This window comes from Manis javanica, chromosome 1, assembly GCF_040802235.1.
Source record: "Manis javanica isolate MJ-LG chromosome 1, MJ_LKY, whole genome shotgun sequence".
Taxonomy (NCBI): domain Eukaryota; kingdom Metazoa; phylum Chordata; class Mammalia; order Pholidota; family Manidae; genus Manis; species Manis javanica.
In genome coordinates, this window is record NC_133156.1 from 5010164 (window position 1) to 5028233 (window position 18070).

The following is an 18070-nucleotide window of genomic DNA, read 5'->3' on the forward strand; positions in this document are numbered from 1 at the left end:
AAAAGTATCTTACCTTTTCCATATCGCATGAACACTGCTGATTAACGGCCAGCAAATTGGCGTCTGCCTGAGATTGCTGTGACAGGAAACTGCCGTTCTTTGTCACGACTTTTATTAAATAATATGCTAAGTGAGGTGTGGGTGTATGCATGTACTTGGGGAAATTTTTTCTTAAGTAGGAACCAGTTATACAATTTTTACATTGATTTGACTCTTGCATTTTGGCTTTCTACTGGAATTTTTAATGTCAATCACAGTATTATGCCAGATTTGCAGAAAACTATCCTAGCTAGACTGCAAAGAAAAGTTAAGGATGCAGTTTTCTTATTTCAAAGCTCAGCTTAAAAAATGTAACAATGTATATTTCATTTAAAGTTTATTTTATCAAAATGGCCATAAAGTATCCTATCTGTAAAACAATCCACTCCCATACTGTGTTAAGTGCCTATATATATATATATGCCCATCTGTATAGAATTTTGCTTTCTTTTATTAGAAATGCCAAAATAGCCAATTGTGGTCAGGGTAAAGTTTTCTTTATCATTGAGTTTGATTATGGTACTGTAAGTTTGAAAGAGAAAAAAAATACAAAAAAATGTATGAAAAGACATTCTTTTTGATACTTTTACTGGAAAATAGGTCCTGGCTATTCTGTATTCTTTTATAGTGCATAGAAACGGATCCAAGATCTAGGGAAGTCTATGCATTTTAAACCAAGAGCAACCAGCCAAATTGCAATCACTTAAAAGTACTGAAGCTTAAAGAATAATTATTTCTAAGATGTTCTCATTGCAAAGGGACTGATAAAGATTTAGCAGAGTCTTTCTTAGCCAAAAAAAGGACCAGAAAGGAAATGTGTCTGAGATTGAAATGCCGGAATCCTAAGATTAAGAAAGATTTTATGGAGAGGACATCATAAAATAACTGTGTCATTACTAGCATCTGGTATTTCTCAGTCTTAGAATAGTCATTTTCTCAGTGTTCCTATTTTGAATGCTAAGTTATGTGGATTTCTTGTAGAAAGCACTACCTTAGTGGTAGTATTTTTAGGGACTCACAGAAATCATCTAAATCTGTCAAAGCAAGGTTGAGTCTAATTTCTGAAAACCTGTCAGTGTTGTTCACAAGACCTGGGTTTCTGCAATGTTTGATATCTCTGTGATGTCCAAAAGTGAAAATAAAAGTGATTTTCCTAAGAATTCAGCCCTCCCACTAAAAGATTAAGGTCATGTATCCTAACAACCCAGTCATGGGTGGCCAGTCTTGCTGGCACCACTGTAGTTTTAAAAAGCAGGAAGAAGCAGATATGGACAAGCATCTGAAACTCACTATTTACGAGCAGTTCCTTCAAAGACATGAGAGATCCTGTTTCCCTAACATATCTTTAAACATTTCTGTTAATTTCCCCATTAATCCTAGGTTCAAAATAACTAAATGGGTGGCCAGATGGCAACGCATGATTAATGCTCCAATTCATATATATTTCTATGTTGCCTTGATTGTGTTTTTTTTTTAAGAAAATGACTCATTGAAACAAGTACATGCTGTGATTTCTCCTTCTCCTCTGGTCTGTAACCCCATTACCTTCCTTCCGCTCAAAAAGAACAATCAGTTCTCCAGCTGACTCCCCCTGGCCCAAGTTCAAACCCAGCCTCTTTTTCCATTTTACTTGCTATGACTCTTTCCTGCCCCTCTCTGATCCCAGTTCTGCTCACCCTAGAGCCCTTTCATTTTACCACTCATTCTACCTTTCATAGCAATGTGAGAGCAGCCTCTCGTCTCCTTTATCTTCAAGGGACAAGTGTTCCCAAGAGTAAAGCATATGTGGAAATGGATCTTGGAGGATTTTCAGTAGGGAAAGGCCTACCAATGTGGGAGGCTCCGTGAGTAACTGTGGAGCACTCATGCGCACCGCAGACACCGATGGTTCTAAGTTCTAGTTCTCATACTTACAGGAATTCTACACTGGAGGCAGGCTTGCTTTAGAACACTGGGGTTGGACAATCAAGAGTCCCACATACAAAGGCAGTGTTTCTAGGCCCAACCTGCCTCTGATAATCTACCTGATGGTAGCCAAGTCTCTCTCCCATTTCATCTATAGAATATGGACATCAGACAGGGGGGCTCTGTGGTCTTTTCCAAGTTTAGCATTTAGACCCCATAATCATGGGTCACATATGGTGATCTGCTAAGAGCCCCCTGGGGAACTATTGAGAGAAAGACTGAAAATAAGATGAATGGCCAGGGATTTAGGGAACCCCTGAGTCCAGGTACAGAGACAGAATATATTGTAGCCAGAAAACAAATGCCCCCAATTTCTATCACTCGTAATTGTAGCCTTTCTTATTTTTCCTTTATTTGAACTGATTTTCCTGTATGTATTCTTACATACTTGGGGGGATTCTTCTCTCTTTTTATTCTCCCAGGCTGAAGCCGTCCAGGAGGAGGACACCACGGTGCACAAGGATGATCTTTCTAGTTCCATCAATGAACTCCCAGCAACCTTTGAATGCAGTGATAGCTTTAGCCTGGATATGACCAAGGTGGAAGGAAAAGGCACTCAGGCGCTGAACCAGTTTACTCTTGCAAGGTAACAAGGCACCTGGCGGAAATGAATGGTGTGAGTGTACGTGGCATGTTGTATTACATTCATTCAAACTCAAGTGTCACACTTGAAGCAGTGCTGGGACTTGCTAATGAAGCAGTCCAACTTGGCATGTAACTGGGAGGGTTCTTAGCTGGTTGGGCCCTTATGTGGAACTGAAAAGATAACCGTGTAGCAACTCACAGTGCCATAGAATAACATAAAAAGACAAATAGAGGCCTGGGACATGGCCTTAGAAGCTTTGAAAACAAGAAAGAATGGCAACCTTGAAAATGAGCAATTCTTACCACTTTGAGTTAAAAGTCCAGAACAAGAGGCTCTTTATAAGCTAAATACTTTTTTTTAAGTGGGTGGCTTTCAGCCTACTAGGTGATTATTTCTGAGACCAGGGCAATACAGTCTGAGAAAATGAATAGAAAAAGAATATAAAGAGGGGCAGTTAAAAGCACTAATGCAGCATCTAGACTAAATCAAAAAGCAAACAGTTCCACAGCTTTGCTTCTGGAGAAGAAAAGCCAAAATCCTAAAACCACTCCTCTGAAGGCTGAAAGTGAGAACTAAGTAAAAGCTGCTGATACAGCTAGACAGAAGCCTTTCCCAAGGGGGGCAGAACCTGCCCATCAAAGTCAAGGGTTAAGTGATGCCAGCAGAGAATCGGCCTTTCCTCTCTGCTCTCTGCCTCTCTCACCCTGCGTGTCTCGTCTTTCAGTTCCTTCCCTCCCTCCACCCTTCTCTTCTGGGCGTCTATGTAATGCATTCATTAGCACTCTCTGTCCACAAAGCAGAAGTCGAAAGATTCAAAGAACATTATGTTTAGTAGGTTCCCCCCTTCAACAAATCACCCCCACATACCCCTTCACAGTCACTGTCCATCTGTGTAGTAAGATGGTGTAAAATCACTACTTGTCTTCTCTGTGTTGCACAGCTCTCCCCGTGTACCCCATGCACTATACATGCTAATCATGGTGCCCTCTTTCTTTTTCCTGCCGTTATCCCTCACTTCCCATCCATCCTCCCCAGTCCCTTTCCCTTTGGTAACTATTAGTCCATTCTTGGGTTCTGTGATTCTGCTGGTGGTTTGTTCCTTCAGTTTTCCTTTGTTCTTATACTCCACATATGAGTGAAATCATTTGGTACTTGTCCTTCTCTGCTTCGCTTATTTCACTGAGCATAATACCCTCTAGCTCCATCCATGTTGTTGCGAATGGTAGGATCTGTTTTTTTTGTTATGGCTGCATAATATTCCATTGTGTATATGTACCACATCTTCTTTATCCATTCATCTACTGACGGACATTTAGGTTACTTCCATATCTTGGCTATTGTAAACAGTGCAGTGATAAACGTAGGGTGCATCTCTCTTTTTCAAACTGGAGTGCTGCATTCTTAGGGTGAATTCCTAGAAGTGGAATTCCTGGGTCAAATGGTATTTCTATTTTGAGCATTCTGAAGAACCTCCATACTGCTTTCCACAATGGTTGAACTAGTTTACATTCCCACCAGCAGTGTAGGAGGTTCCCTTTTCTCCAGAACCTCACCAACATTTGTTGTGTTTGTCTTTTCGATGATGGCGATCCTTACTGTTGTGAGGTGATATCTCATTGTGGTTTTAATTTGCATTTCTTTGATGATTAGTGATGTGGAGCATCTTTTCATGTGCCTGTTGGCCATCTGGATTTCTTCTTTAGAGAACTGTCTATTCAGCTTCTCTGCCCATTTTTTAATTGGATTATTTGCTTTTTGTTTGTTGAGGTGTGTGAGCTCTTTATATATTTTGGATGTCAATCCTTTATAGGATCTTTCATTTATGAATATATTCTCCCATACTGTAGGATACCTTTTTGTTCTATTGATGGTGTCCTTTGCTGTACAGAAGCTTTTTAGCTTGATATAGTCACACTTGTTCATTTTTGCCTTTGTTTCCCTTGTCCAGGGAGAAATGTTCATGAAGAAGTCACTCATGTTTATGTCCATGAGATTTTTGCCTATGTTTTTTTCTAAGAGTTTTATGATTTCATGACTTACATTCAGGTCTTTGATACATTTGGAGTTTACTCTTGTGTAGGGGGTTAGACAGTGATCCAGTTTCATTCTCTTACATGTAGCTGTCCAGTTTTGCCAGCACCATCTGTTGAAGAGACTGTCATTCCCCCATTGTATGTCCATGGCTCCTTTATCAAATATTAATTGGCCATATATGTTTGGGTTAATGTCTGGAGTCTCTATTCTGCTCCACTGGTCTGTGGCTCTGTTCTTGTGCCAGTACCAAATTGTCTTGATTACTGTGGCTTTGTAGTAGAGCTTGAAGTTGGGGAGCGAGATCCCCCCCACTTTATTCTTCCTTCTCAGGATTGCATTGGCTATTTAGGGTCTTTGACGGTTCCATGTGAATTTTTGAACTATTTGTTCCAGTTCATTGAAGAATACTGTTGGTAATTTGATAGGGATTGAATCGAATCTGTATATTCCTTTGGGCAGGATGGCCATTTTGATGATATTAATTCTTCCTAGCCAGGAGCATGGGATGAGTTTCCATTTGTTAGTGGCCTCTTTAATTTCTCTTAAGAGTGTCTTGTAGTTTTCAGGGTATAGGTCTTTCACTTCCTTGGTTAGGTTTATTCCTAGGTATTTTATTCTTTTTGATGCTATTGTGAATGGAATTGTTTTTCTGATTTCTCTTTCTATTAGTTCATTGCTAGTGTATAGGAAAGCTACAGATTTCTGTGTGTTAATTTTGTATCTTGCAACTTTGCTGAATTCTGAAATTAGTGGTAGTAGTTTTGCAGTGGCATCTTTAGGGTTTTTTATGTAAAATATCATGTCGTCTGCAAATAGTGACAGTTTGTCTTCTTTACCAATCTGGATTCCTTGTATTTCTTTGTTTTGTCTGATTGCCGTGGCTATGACCTCCAGTACCACATTGAATAACAGTGGGGAGATTGCGCATCCCTGCCTTGTTCCAGATCAATGAAGGAAAAGCTTTCAGCCTCTCACTGTTCAGTGTATTAGCTGTGGTTTTATCATATATATCCTTTATTATGTTGAGATACTTGCCCTCTATGCCCATTTTGTTGAGAGTTTTTATCATGAATGGATGTTGAATTTTGTCAAATGCTTTTTCAGCATCTATGGAGATGATCATGTGGTTTTTGTCCTTCTTTTTGTTGATGTGGTTGATGATGTTGATGGATTTTAGAATGTTGTGCCATCCTTGCATCCCTGGGATGAATCCAACTTGGTCATGGTGTATGTTCCTTTTGATGTATTTTTGAATTCGGTTTGCTAATATTTTGTTGAGTATTTTTGCATCTACATTCATCAGGGATATTGGTCTGTAGTTTTCTTTTTTGGTGGGGTCTTTGCCTGGTTTTGGTATTAGGTTAATGTTGGCTTCATAGAATGAGTTTGGGAGTATTCCCTCCTCTTCTATTTTTTGGAAAACTTTAAGGAGGATGGGTATTAGGTCTTCACTAAATGTTTGATAAAATTCCTAGATAAATCCATCTGGCCCAGAGGTTTTGTTCTTGGGTAGTTTTTAAATTATCGATTCAATTTCGTTACTGGTAATTGTTCTGTTTACATTTTCTGTTTCTTTCTGGGTCAGTCGTGGAAGTTTGTATTTCTCTAGGAAGTTGTCAATTTCTCCTAGGTTTTCCAGCTTGTTAGCATATAGATTTTCATAGTATTCTGTAATAATTCTTTGTATTTCTGTGGGGTCCTTTATGATTTTTCCTTTCTCATTTCTAATTCTGTTGATGTGTGTTGACTCTCTTTTTCTCTTAATAAGTCTGGTTAGAGGGTTATCTATTTGGTTTATTTTCTCAAAGAACCAGCTCTTGGTTTCATTGATTTTTTCTATTGTTTTATTCTTCTCAATTTTATTTATTTCTTCTCTGATCTTTATTATGCCACTCTGTCTGCTGACCTTAGGCCTCATTTGTTCTTCTTTTTCCAATTTCGATAATTGTGACATTAGACTATTCATTTGGGATTGTTCTTCCTTCTTTACATATGCCTGGATTGCTATATACTTTCCTCTTAAGACTGCTTTTGCTGCATCACACAGAAGCTGGGGCTTTGTGTTATTGTTGTCATTTGTTTCCATATATTGCTGGATCTCCTTTTTAATTTGTTCATTGATCCATTGATTATTTAGGAGCATGTTGTTAAGTGTCCATGTGTTTATGAGCCTTTTTGCTTTCTTTGTACAATTTAGTTCTAGTTTTATACCTTTGTGGTCTGAAAAGTTGGTTGGTATGATTTCAATCTTTTGGAATTTACTGAGGCTCTTTTTGTGGCCTAGTATGTGGTCTATTCTGGAGATGTTCCATGTGCACTTGAGAAGAATGTGTATCCTGTTGCTTTTGGGTGTAGAGTTCTATAGATGTCTATTAGGTCCATCTGTTCTAGTGTGTTCTTCAGTGCCTCTGTGTCCTTACTTATTTTCTGGCTGGTGGATCTGTCCTTTGGAGTGAATGGTGTGTTGAAGTCTCCTAAAATGAATGCATTGCATTCTATTTCCTCCTTTAATTCTGTTAGTATTTGTTTCACGTATATTGGTGCTCCTGTATTGGGTGCATATATGTTTATAATCGATATATCCTCTTGTTGGACTGAGCCCTTTATCATTATGTAGTGTCCTTCTTTATCTCTTGTTACTTTCTTTGTTTTGAAGTCTATTTTGTCTGATATTAGTACTGCAACCCCTGCTTTCTTCTCACTGTTGTTTGCCTGACATATGTTTTTCCATCCCTTGACTTTTAGTCTGTGCTTGTCTTTCAGTTTAAGGTGAGTTTCTTGTAAGCAGCATATAGATGGGTCTAGCTTTTTTATCCATTCTATTACTCTGTGTCTTTTAATTGGTGCATTCAGTCCATTTACATTTAGGGTGATAATTGAAAGATATGTACTTATTGCCATTGCAGGCTTTAGATTCGTGGTTACCAAAGGTTCAAGGTTAGCTTCCTTACTACCTTACTGTCTAACATAACTCACTTATTGAGCTATTATAAGCACAGTCTGATGATTATTTCTCTCCCTTCTTATTCCTCCTCCTCCATTCTTCATATGTTGGGCATTTTGTTCTGTGATCTTTTTAGGAGTGCTCCCATCTAGAGCAGTCCCTCTAAAATACCCTGCAGAGGTGGTTTGTGGGAGGAAAATTCCCTCAACTTTTGCTTGTCTGGGAATTATTTAATCCATCCTTCATATTTAAATGATAATCATGCTGGATATAGGGTTCAAGGCCCTTCTGTTTCATTGCATTAAATATATCATGCCATTCTCTTCTGGCCTGTAAGGTTTCTGTCAAGAAGTCTGATGATAGCCTGATGTGTTTTCCTTTGTATGTTACTCTTTTCTCTCTCTGGCTGCCTTTAATACTCTGTCTTGTCCCTTGATCTTTGCCATTTTAATTATTATGTGTCTTGGTATTGTCCTCTTTGAGTCCCATCTCTCAGGAGTTCTGTGTGCCTACATAGTATGAGCAACTATTTCCTCCCCCAGTTTGGGGAAGTTCTCAGCAATTATTTCTTCAAAGACACTTTTTATCCCTTTTTCTCTCTCTTCTTCTTCTGGTACCCCTATAATGCAGACATTGTTCCGTTTGGATTGGTCACATAGTTCTCAATATTGTTTCATTCCTGGAGATCCTTTTCTCTCTCTCTGCATCGGCTTCTATGCATTCCTGTTCTCTGGTTTCTATTCCATCAATGGCCTCTTGCATCTCATCCACTCTGCTTATAAATCCTTCCAGAGATTGTTTCACTTCTGTCATCTCTCTCTGGACATCATCCTACTTAGCTCTTGCATATTTCTTTGCAGCTCTGTCAGAATGTTTATGATTTTTATTTTGAATTCTTTTTCAGTAAGACTGGTTAGGTCTATCTCCTTCTCAGGGGTTGTGATTTTGCTCTGTATCAAATTTTCTGCCTTTTCATGGCGATAGAGATAGTTTGCATAGCTGGCACAAGTGATGGCTGGGAGAACGTCCCTTCTTGTTGGTTTGTGGCCTTCCACTCCTTGGAGAACAATGACATCTAGTGGCTTGTGCTGGGCAGCTGCACGCAGATGGGGCCTCTGATTCCTGCTCTGCCTCTACGGAGTTTATCTCCACTGTTGCTGTGTGCGTGAACTGCCTCCGGCTGCTGCTCCGATATGGTGGAGCCACATTGGAGATGGAGTGGCCAGGAGGCTGTTTATCGCTGTGAGGGGCCTCCGTGCTCCCTGCTGCCCAGGGGGTTAGAGTGCCCAGAGTTGCCCAGATTCACTGCTGCTCATCTAAGTGTCCCGGGACACATCCGTCCAGCAGTGGGGTCCTTGTCCCTTTAAGACTTCCAAAAAGCACTCGCTTTTCTTTGTCCCCAGGTCATTGGCTGCAGGGATCTGCTCACAGGTCTTATTGTCCTGTTTCCCTAGTTTTCAGCAACCCTCGCATCCGATGTGTCTGCGCTCTAGTGTGGGTGGCTAGGACTAGGTGTTTAGCAGTCCTGGGCTCCCTCTCCCTCTCTGCTCTGACTCCTCTCCACCAGCCAGGGGCTGGGTTAAGGGGTGCTCAGGTCCCGCCAGGATGCGGCTTGTATCTTACCCCCTTCATGATGTGCTGGGTTCTTCAGCTGTGGATGTAGTATGGCTGTTGTCCCGTGCCTTCTGGTCTATCTTTCAGGAAGAGTATACTTTGCTGAATTTTCAAAAATATGTGCGGGTTTGGGAGGAGATTTTCGCTGCTCTACTCACGCCAGCATCTTGGCTCCCCACTCTGATTCGTAGGATTTTACCCATAGAACTTCCTTCAAACTAAGACACATAGCTTGGATACTATGAATAGTGCTGTCATAAACATAGAGGTGCATGTGTCTGATTAAAACTGGGCTGCTGCACACTTTTATTTGTTTATCTATCAATCTATTTATATATTTCTTTATCATTTTCTTCAATTACATGTGTAACATTATGTTTACTAGTCTCCCCCTGGCACCAATTACCAAACGGGGAGGGACTGGGAAGGCTGGTTGTGAAGGGAGGGAGAAGGGTGGACAGGGGGCATTACGATGAGCTCACATAACATGTGGGGATGTCCCACGGAGAAGTCATTATATTCTGGATAGTTCAAGTAGTGATTCTATAGCATCTTCCTATGCTGATGGACAGTGACTGTAATGGGGTATGTGGTGGGGGCTTAATCTGGGGCATGTAGTAACCATCACGTGGATCATATAATTGTAGATTGGTTATTGTGAACAGTGCTCTGATACACATAGGGGTGCTCATGTCTTTAAAACTGGGCTGTTGCCTTCCTTCCTTCCTTCCATCCTTCCTTCCTTCCTTCCTTCCTTCCTTCCTTCCTTCCTTCCTTCCATCCTTCCATCCTTTCCACATATATGTATGTATGTATTTATTTATTCATTCACTCATTTATTATCTATCTATCTCTCTACCTACCTAGCTGTCTATCTTTCTGTCATTAATGTACAGTTAAATGAGTAAAATTATGTTTAGTTTTCTGGCGCCATCACGAAGATAGCCCAAGATACCCTATTGCCCTCACTGTACATGAGCAGAGTAAGATGCTGTGGAATCACTACTTGTCTTCTCTGTGTTGTACAGCCCTCTACGTGCCCCTCCTCCTACATTATTTATGGTAATTGTATGTGCCCATTTTTCCCTCCTCCCTGGTCCGTCCATTTCTGCCCATCCACCCTAGGCTCTTTCCCTTTGGTAACTTTTAGTCCGTTCTTGGTCTCAGTGAGACTGCTAATGTTTACTCCTTCAGTTTCTTCTTTCTTCGGATACTCCAATCATGATGAAATCATTATATATATGGTGAATTATATTCCGTGTTGTTCTTGGGATGCAGCTCCTCACGGCTGGGCAGTACCCGCCATGGGGGTGGAGTTTGCAAGAGCAGCACTGTTGCCTGGAAATTCCATGATGTCACAGTGGTGCCTCTGTCCTAGAGAAAGAATGGGTATGCTTAGAGGAGCAGCTGGGATTCTGCTGAGGTGGACACTGAACAACTTGACAGATTCAGATAAAATGGAACCCAGACCCAAGGTACTGTGTGTTTCTTTTTATTTTGGTGTCAGTACTAAACTGTTCCATGAGCAACATTATGGTAATTAAACTACCCCCATTACCAAGTCCCCACCTCATAGCCTGTAAGAGTCAATGTCCATTAGCCCAGGAATATGCTGTAGAAGCACTACTAATCTTCACTGTGTTATACTGCCTTGCCCATGCCTGCCCCCTGCCCACATTATGTGTGCTACTGCTAGTGCCCCATTTTCCCTCTCTTCCCTCCTTTCCAACCCATCCACCTCAGTCACATTCCCTTTCGTAACCATGAGTCCGTTCTTGGGTTCGGTGAGGCTAATACTGTCTTGTTCCTTCACTCTTTTTATTTTTTCTGATAGTCCACAGGTGAGCGAAATCATTTGACATTTTTTGTGTGCTGCATGGCTTATTTCACTGAGCATAATACCCTCTAGCTCCATCCATGTTGTTGTATTTGGTAGGATTGATTTTCTTCATCTGGCTGAATAATATTCCACTGTTCATCTACTGATGGACTCTTATCTTGGTTATTGTGTATAGTGCTGTGACAAACATAGGAGTGCACATGTCTTTTCTAAAATGGTCTGCTGCATTCTATTATTTATTTTTTATGTATGTATGTATGTATGTATGTATGTATGTATGTATTCATGTATGTACTTACTTACTTATTGTTTATTTATTTATCTTTAGTCTACAGCTACCTGAGTACCATTATGTTTACTTGAGTCCTCCTACCACTAACTTACCAAACGAAAGGGGCTAGGAAGTCTGGTTGGGATGGGCGGGAGAAGGGTGTAGAGGGGGCATTAATATCAGCTCAATTGATGTGTGCGGAGGCCCCACGGGAAAGTCACTATAGTCCAGAGAGTTTAAGTAGTGATTCTGTAGCATCTTGCTAATCTGAGAGACAGTGACTGTAATGGAGTATGTTGGGTGGACTTGATCTGGGGCATGTAGTAACCATAATGTAGCTCATGGAATTGTTCATTGGCTATTGTGAATAGTGCTGTGATAAACGTAGGAGTGCACATGTCTTTTTAAAACTGGGCTGGTGCTTTCCTTCTCTCTTTTGTTCTTGTATTTCATTCTTTTTCTCATATATGTATTTATTTATTCATGTATTCATTCATCTGTCTTTCTATCTATCTGTCTATATTTATCTGTCTATCGCTCTAGCTGTTGATCTATCATTCTATCTTTCTTTCTGTCTTCCTTAAATGTATGTATGTGTGTATGTATGTATGTGTGCATTCATTCATTAATCTGTCTTTCCATCTGTCTAACTATCTGTCTGTCTGTCTATCTGTCATTAATGTACAACTACATGAGGAACATTATATTTACTAGACTCCCCCCATCACCAGTTTTGCAAAGGTAAGCGTCTAGGAAGGCTGGTGGGGAAGGGAAGGAGAAGGGTGGAAAGGGGGCATTAAGATTAGCTCCCATAATGTGGGAGGGGTTCCACGTGGAAGTCAGCGTAGAGCAGAGAAGTCAAGTAGTGATTCTGTAGAATCGTACCATGCTGATGGATGGTGACTCTAATAGGGTATATGGTAGAGAGGGAACGTGATGATCTGGGTAGTCTACTAACTATAATATTGCTTTTATAATTGTTGATTAATGATAGTGAAAAAAAACCCCAGGTATTCCTGACGAGATAATGATGAATCCCAGGGAAAAAAAAAAAAAAAAAAAAAGGGAGGCGAGGGTTGCGGCCGGGTGAGCTCCCTGCAGGCATGCCGCCGGTCCCTGCAGACTGCTGAGCTCTCTCGGTCGGTCCGCAGGGCTTCCCCGGCCTCCCCCATCAGGCAGCGCGCCGCGGTGACCCCGGGGTCATTTTCCCAAGGCGCCTGCGCGGCGGCCCGGGCGGCCCCCGGTACCCAGAGGCGGCTTGGCTGCTGAGCCGCTTCCGCCAGGGCCCGCCGCCGCCGCCGCCGCCGCCGCCGTCGCCGCCGCCGCCGCCGCCGAAGCCCGGGCCCGCCTCCGAGGCGACTTCGAGGAACCTCCGGGCTGGGGACCAGCGGGTGCGGGCGCGGGCTCGGGAGGCACTCGAGTGTAGGCCTCCTGCCTGGCCTCGCTCAGACGAACGCTCCTCCCTCCCCAGGAAGCAGCGAACCGCCTCCACCGCCACCGCCCAAGTTCCCTGAAGGCCTTCGCCTGGCGGAAGGGTGCAGCCAGCGAGGCGGCCCTCTGACAGCGGCCGCTGACAGATCCTCGCGCCCGGCGTGCCCACCCCTCGCCGCCGCCTGGCTCCGCCCCGGCACGCCCTCGGCCCCGCCTTGCCCAACGCCCGACCGGCGCGCCTGCAATTGTCAGGTTTTGTTTTTTTCTTGCATAAGGTTTTTTAACTCAGCAAGTTTGTGAGATTCAATCATCTTGTATTGGTCATGCAGTCCTTTCTATTGATGAGTAGTGCTACTTTGTATGAATAAACCGCAGATTTTTTAAAAAGTCTCTTTTTAGTTTTGCCTCCTATGAATAAAGTCTCTGAGAAGGTTTGTATATAGGTCTTTTTTTAAGTATAAGCACCCATTTTCATTTGAGTAAAAGCCCGCAAGTGGAAATTGCTGGGCCATTAGCTCGGTATGTTTTTAAGTTTATCCAAACTGCCAGATCTTTTTCCGAAATTGGTATACCATTTTACATGCCCACCAGTTTGATCAACAGTTGACGTGTGGCAGTGTCAGTTTTTTTTTTTTTTATTTTAAGCATTCTAACATAATTGTGATGTCACAGTCTTATTTTTGTTTGCTTCTATTTGATGACTGATGTTGCTGAATGTTTTTCCATGGACTCATTGGCCTTTTGTACCTCTTCTTTTATGAAACTTTCCTTCACTTTTCTGCATTTCTTAATACAACTTACAATTTTTTTGTATTTGGCTATCATTCATCTTCAATGACATGAAGGACATTATGTTTACTAGGCTCCCCCCTTCACCATGTTCTCCCCACATCCCCCTTCACAGTCAGTGTGCATAAGCATAGTAAGATGCTGTAAAATAACTGTTTGTCTTCTCTGTGATGTACAGCCCTCTCTGTGACCCCCCTCCCACATTATACACGCACATCATAATGCACACTTTCTTTCCCTCTCCCCTTGCCCCTCCAGTCTCCACTATCCAGACCTGCCCCTTTCCCTTTGGTACCTGTTATTCCATTCTTGGCTTCGATGAATCTGGTGCTGTTTTGCTCACTCAGTTTCCCTTGGTTCTCCCTCTGAGAGGACATTGAAATCATTTGATACTTGTCTTTCTGCACCTGAGTTATTTCACTGTGCATATTACCCACTTGCTCCATCCGTGTCGTTGTAAATGGTAGGATTTTGTCTTTTCATTTCGCTGAATAATATTGCACTGTTCATCTTCTGATGGACACTTAGCTTGGCTCTTGTAAATAGCGTTAAACATAGGGGTGCACATGTCTTTTCTAAACTGGGTGCTGCATTTCATTATGTATATTTTATGTAAGTATGTAGGTATGTATTCATTTACATTCTTACTTATTTATTCTTTATTCATTTATCATGAGTCTACAAATACATTAGTAACATTATGTTTAGTAGACTCCCTCCATCACCAACTTACCAAAGGTTAAGGGACTAGGAAGGCTGGTTGTGAAGGGAGGGAGAAGCGTGGAAAGGGGTCATTACGATTAGCTCACGTACTGTCGGGGGTAGGTCCCACGAGGAAGTCTGTATAGTAGGGAGAAGTCAAGTAGTGGTACTACAGCATCTTACTATGCTGATAGACAGTGACTGTAATGAGGTATGTGGGGGGAACTTGATGATGTGGGCAGTCTAGTAAAAACAATCTTGCTCATATAATTGTAGACTGGTTATAGTGAATAGAGCTGTGATAAACAAAGGGGTGCAGATGTCTTTTATAAACTGGTCTGCTGCATTGTATTATTTATTTTTTATGTAAGTTTCTATGTATGTATGTATGCATGTATTCACTTATGTACATACTTATTTATTCTTTGTTTATTTATCATTACCCCACACCAACAGGAGTAACTTTATGTTTACTAGACTCCCCAGATCACCAACTTACCAAAGTTAAGGGACTAGGAAGGCTTGTTGGGGAGGGATGGAGAAGGGTGTACAGGAGGCATAACGATTAGCTCACATAATGTGTGGGGAGGTCCCACAGGGATGACAGTATGGTACAGAGAGTTCAAGTAGTGATTCGATAGCATCTTGCTACGCTGATGGACAGTGACTGTACCGGGATAGGTGGGGTGGGCATGGTCTGGGGAGTGTAGGAACTCTAATGTAGCTCATATAATTGTAGATTGCTTACTATCAGTAGTGCTGTGGTAGACATAGGGGTGCACGTGTCCTTTTTCAGGTGGGCTGGTGCTTTCCTTCTTACCTTCACTCTTCGTCTCTTTCATCATTTATTTGTCTGTTTGTTTGTTTGTTTATTAATGTATTTTTTAATCATTTAATGGTTTTAAAAGATATTATTTTTCTGTGACTGTATGTACTTAATTAATTATTCATTCATTCCTTCATTCATTATCTAACTACCTATCTATCTATCTATATCTATCTATCTATCATTTGTCTATGTAACTTTCTTTTTGTCTTCCTTTTTTTCTATGTATTTATTTACTTATTTATTCCCGCATTCATTCGTTTAGGCTGTTTGTGAAGGGAGGGGAAGGGTGGGCAGGGGGCATTTCGCTGAGCTCACATAATGTGTGGGGATGTCCCACGGAGAATTCAGTATATTATGGATAGTTCAAGTAGTGATTCTATAGCATCATACTATGTTGATGGACAGTGACTGTAAAGGGGTATGTGGGGGGGGCTTAATCTGGGGCATATAGTAACCATCACGTGGATCATATAATTGTAGATTGGTTATTGTGTACAGTGCTCTGATACACATAGGGGTGCTCATGTCTTTTTATAACTGGGCTGTTGCCTTCCTTCTTTCCTTCCTTCCTTCCTTCCTTCCATCCTTTCCACATGTATGTATGTATGAATGTATTTATTCATTCACTCATTTATTATCTATCTATCTCTCTACCTACCTAGCTGTCTATCTTTCTGTCATTAATGTACAGTTAAATGAGTAAAATTATGTTTAGTTTCCTGGCGCCATCAAGAAGATAGCCCAAGATACCCTATTGCCCTCACTGTACATGAGCAGAGTAAGATGCTGTGGAATCACTACTTGTCTTCTCTGTGTTGTACAGCCCTCTACGTGCCCCTCCTCCTACATTATTTATGGTAATTGTATGTGCCCATTTTTCCCTCCTCCCTGGTCCGTCCATTTCTGCCCATCCACCCCAGGCTCTTTCCCTTTGGTAACTTTTAGTCCGTTCTTGGTCTCTGTGAGACTGCTAATGTTTTCTCCTTCAGTTTCTTCTTTGTTCGGATACTCCAATCATGATGAAATCATTGTATATATGGTGAATTATATTCCGTGTTGTTCTTGGGATGCAGCTCCTCACGGCTGGGCAGTACCCGCCATGGGGGTGGAGTTTGCAAGAGCAGCACTGTTGCCTGGAAATTCCATGATGTCACAGTGGTGCCTCTGTCCTAGAGAAAGAATGGGTATGCTTAGAGGAGCAGCTGGGATTCTGCTGAGGTGGACACTGAACAACTTGACAGCATCAGGTAAAATGGAACCCAGACCCAAGGTACTGTGTGTTTCTTTTTATTTTGGTGTCAGTACTAAACTGTTCCATGAGCAACATTATGGTAATGAAACTACCCCCATTACCAAGTCCCCACCTCATAGCCTGTAAGAGTCAATGTCCATTAGCCCAGGAATATGCTGTAGAAGCACTACTAATCTTCACTGTGTTATACTGCCTTGCCCATGCCTGCCCCCTGCCCACATTATGTGTGCTACTCCTAGTGCCCCATTTTCCCTCTCTTCCCTCCTTTCCAACCCATCCTCCTCAGTCACATTCCCTTTCGTAACCGTGAGTCCATTCTTGGGTTCAGTGAGGCTACTACTGTCTTGTTCCTTCACTCTTTTTATTTTTTCTGATACTCCACAGGTGAGCGAAATCATTTGACATTTTTTGTGTGCTGCATGGCTTATTTCAGTGAGCATAATACCCTCTAGCTCCATCCATGTTGTTGTAATTGGTAGGATTGATTTTCTTCATCTGGCTGAATAATATGCCACTGTTCATCTACTGATGGACACTTATCTTGGTTATTGTGTATAGTGCTGTGACAAACATAGGGGTGCACATGTCTTTTCTAAACTGGTCTGCTGCATTCTATTATTTATTTTTTATGTATGTATGTATGTATGTATGTATGTATTCATGTATGTACTTACTTACTTATTGTTTATTTATTTATCTTTAGTCTACAGCTACCTGAGTACCATTATGTTTACTTGAGTCCTCCTACCACTAACTTACCAAACGAAAGGGGCTAGGAAGTCTGGTTGGGATGGGCGGGAGAAGGGTGTAGAGGGGCCATTAATATCAGCTCAATTGATGTGTGCGGAGGCCCCACGGGAAAGTCAGTATAGTCCAGAGAGTTTAAGTAGTGATTCTGTAGCATCTTGCTGATCTGAGAGACAGTGACTGTAAAGGAGTATGTTGGGTGGACTTGATCTGGGGCATGTAGTAACCATAATGTAGCTCATGGAATTGTTCATTGGCTATTGTGAATAGTGCTGTGATAAACGTAGGAGTGCACATGTCTTTTTAAAACTGGGCTGGTGCTTTCCTTCTCTCTTTTGTTCTTGTATTTCATTCTTTTTCTCATATATGTATTTATTTATTCATGTATTCATTCATCTGTCTTTCTATCTATCTGTCTATATTTATCTGTCTATCGCTCTAGCTGTTGATCTATCATTCTATCTTTCTTTCTGTCTTCCTTAAATGTATGTATGTGTGTATGTAAGTATGTGTGCATTCATTCATTAATCTGTCTTTCCATCTGTCTAACTATCTGTCTGTCTGTCTATCTGTCATTAATGTACAACTACATGAGGAACATTATATTTACTAGACTCCCCCCATCACCAGTTTTGCAAAGGTAAGCGTCTAGGAAGGCTGGTGGGGAAGGGAAGGAGAAGGGTGGAAAGGGGGCATTAAGATTAGCTCCCATAATGTGGGAGGGGTTCCACGTGGAAGTCAGCGTAGAGCAGAGAAGTCAAGTAGTGATTCTGTAGAATCGTACCATGCTGATGGATGGTGACTCTAATAGGGTATATGGTAGAGAGGGAACGTGATGATCTGGGTAGTCTACTAACTATAATATTGCTTTTATAATTGTTGATTAATGATAGTGAAAAAAAAACCCAGGTATTCCTGACGAGATAATGATGAATCCCAGGGAAAAAAAAAAAAAGAAAAGGGAGGCGAGGGTTGCGGCCGGGTGAGCTCCCTGCAGGCATGCCGCCCTTCCCTGCAGACTGCTGAG

The 18070-nt window shown here is 41.6% G+C and overlaps 1 protein-coding gene across 1 annotated transcript in view; it reads left to right on the plus strand.

Annotated features, from left to right (window-relative positions):
* LOC118971128 (protein furry homolog) overlaps nucleotides 1-2594 on the plus strand; it is a 157946-nt gene extending 155352 nt beyond the window's left edge. The window contains 1 exon segment of the mRNA XM_073235390.1: nucleotides 2427-2594. Coding sequence (XP_073091491.1) covers nucleotides 2427-2594 — 168 coding nt within the window.
* Nucleotides 2595-18070: the final 15476 nt, after the last annotated feature.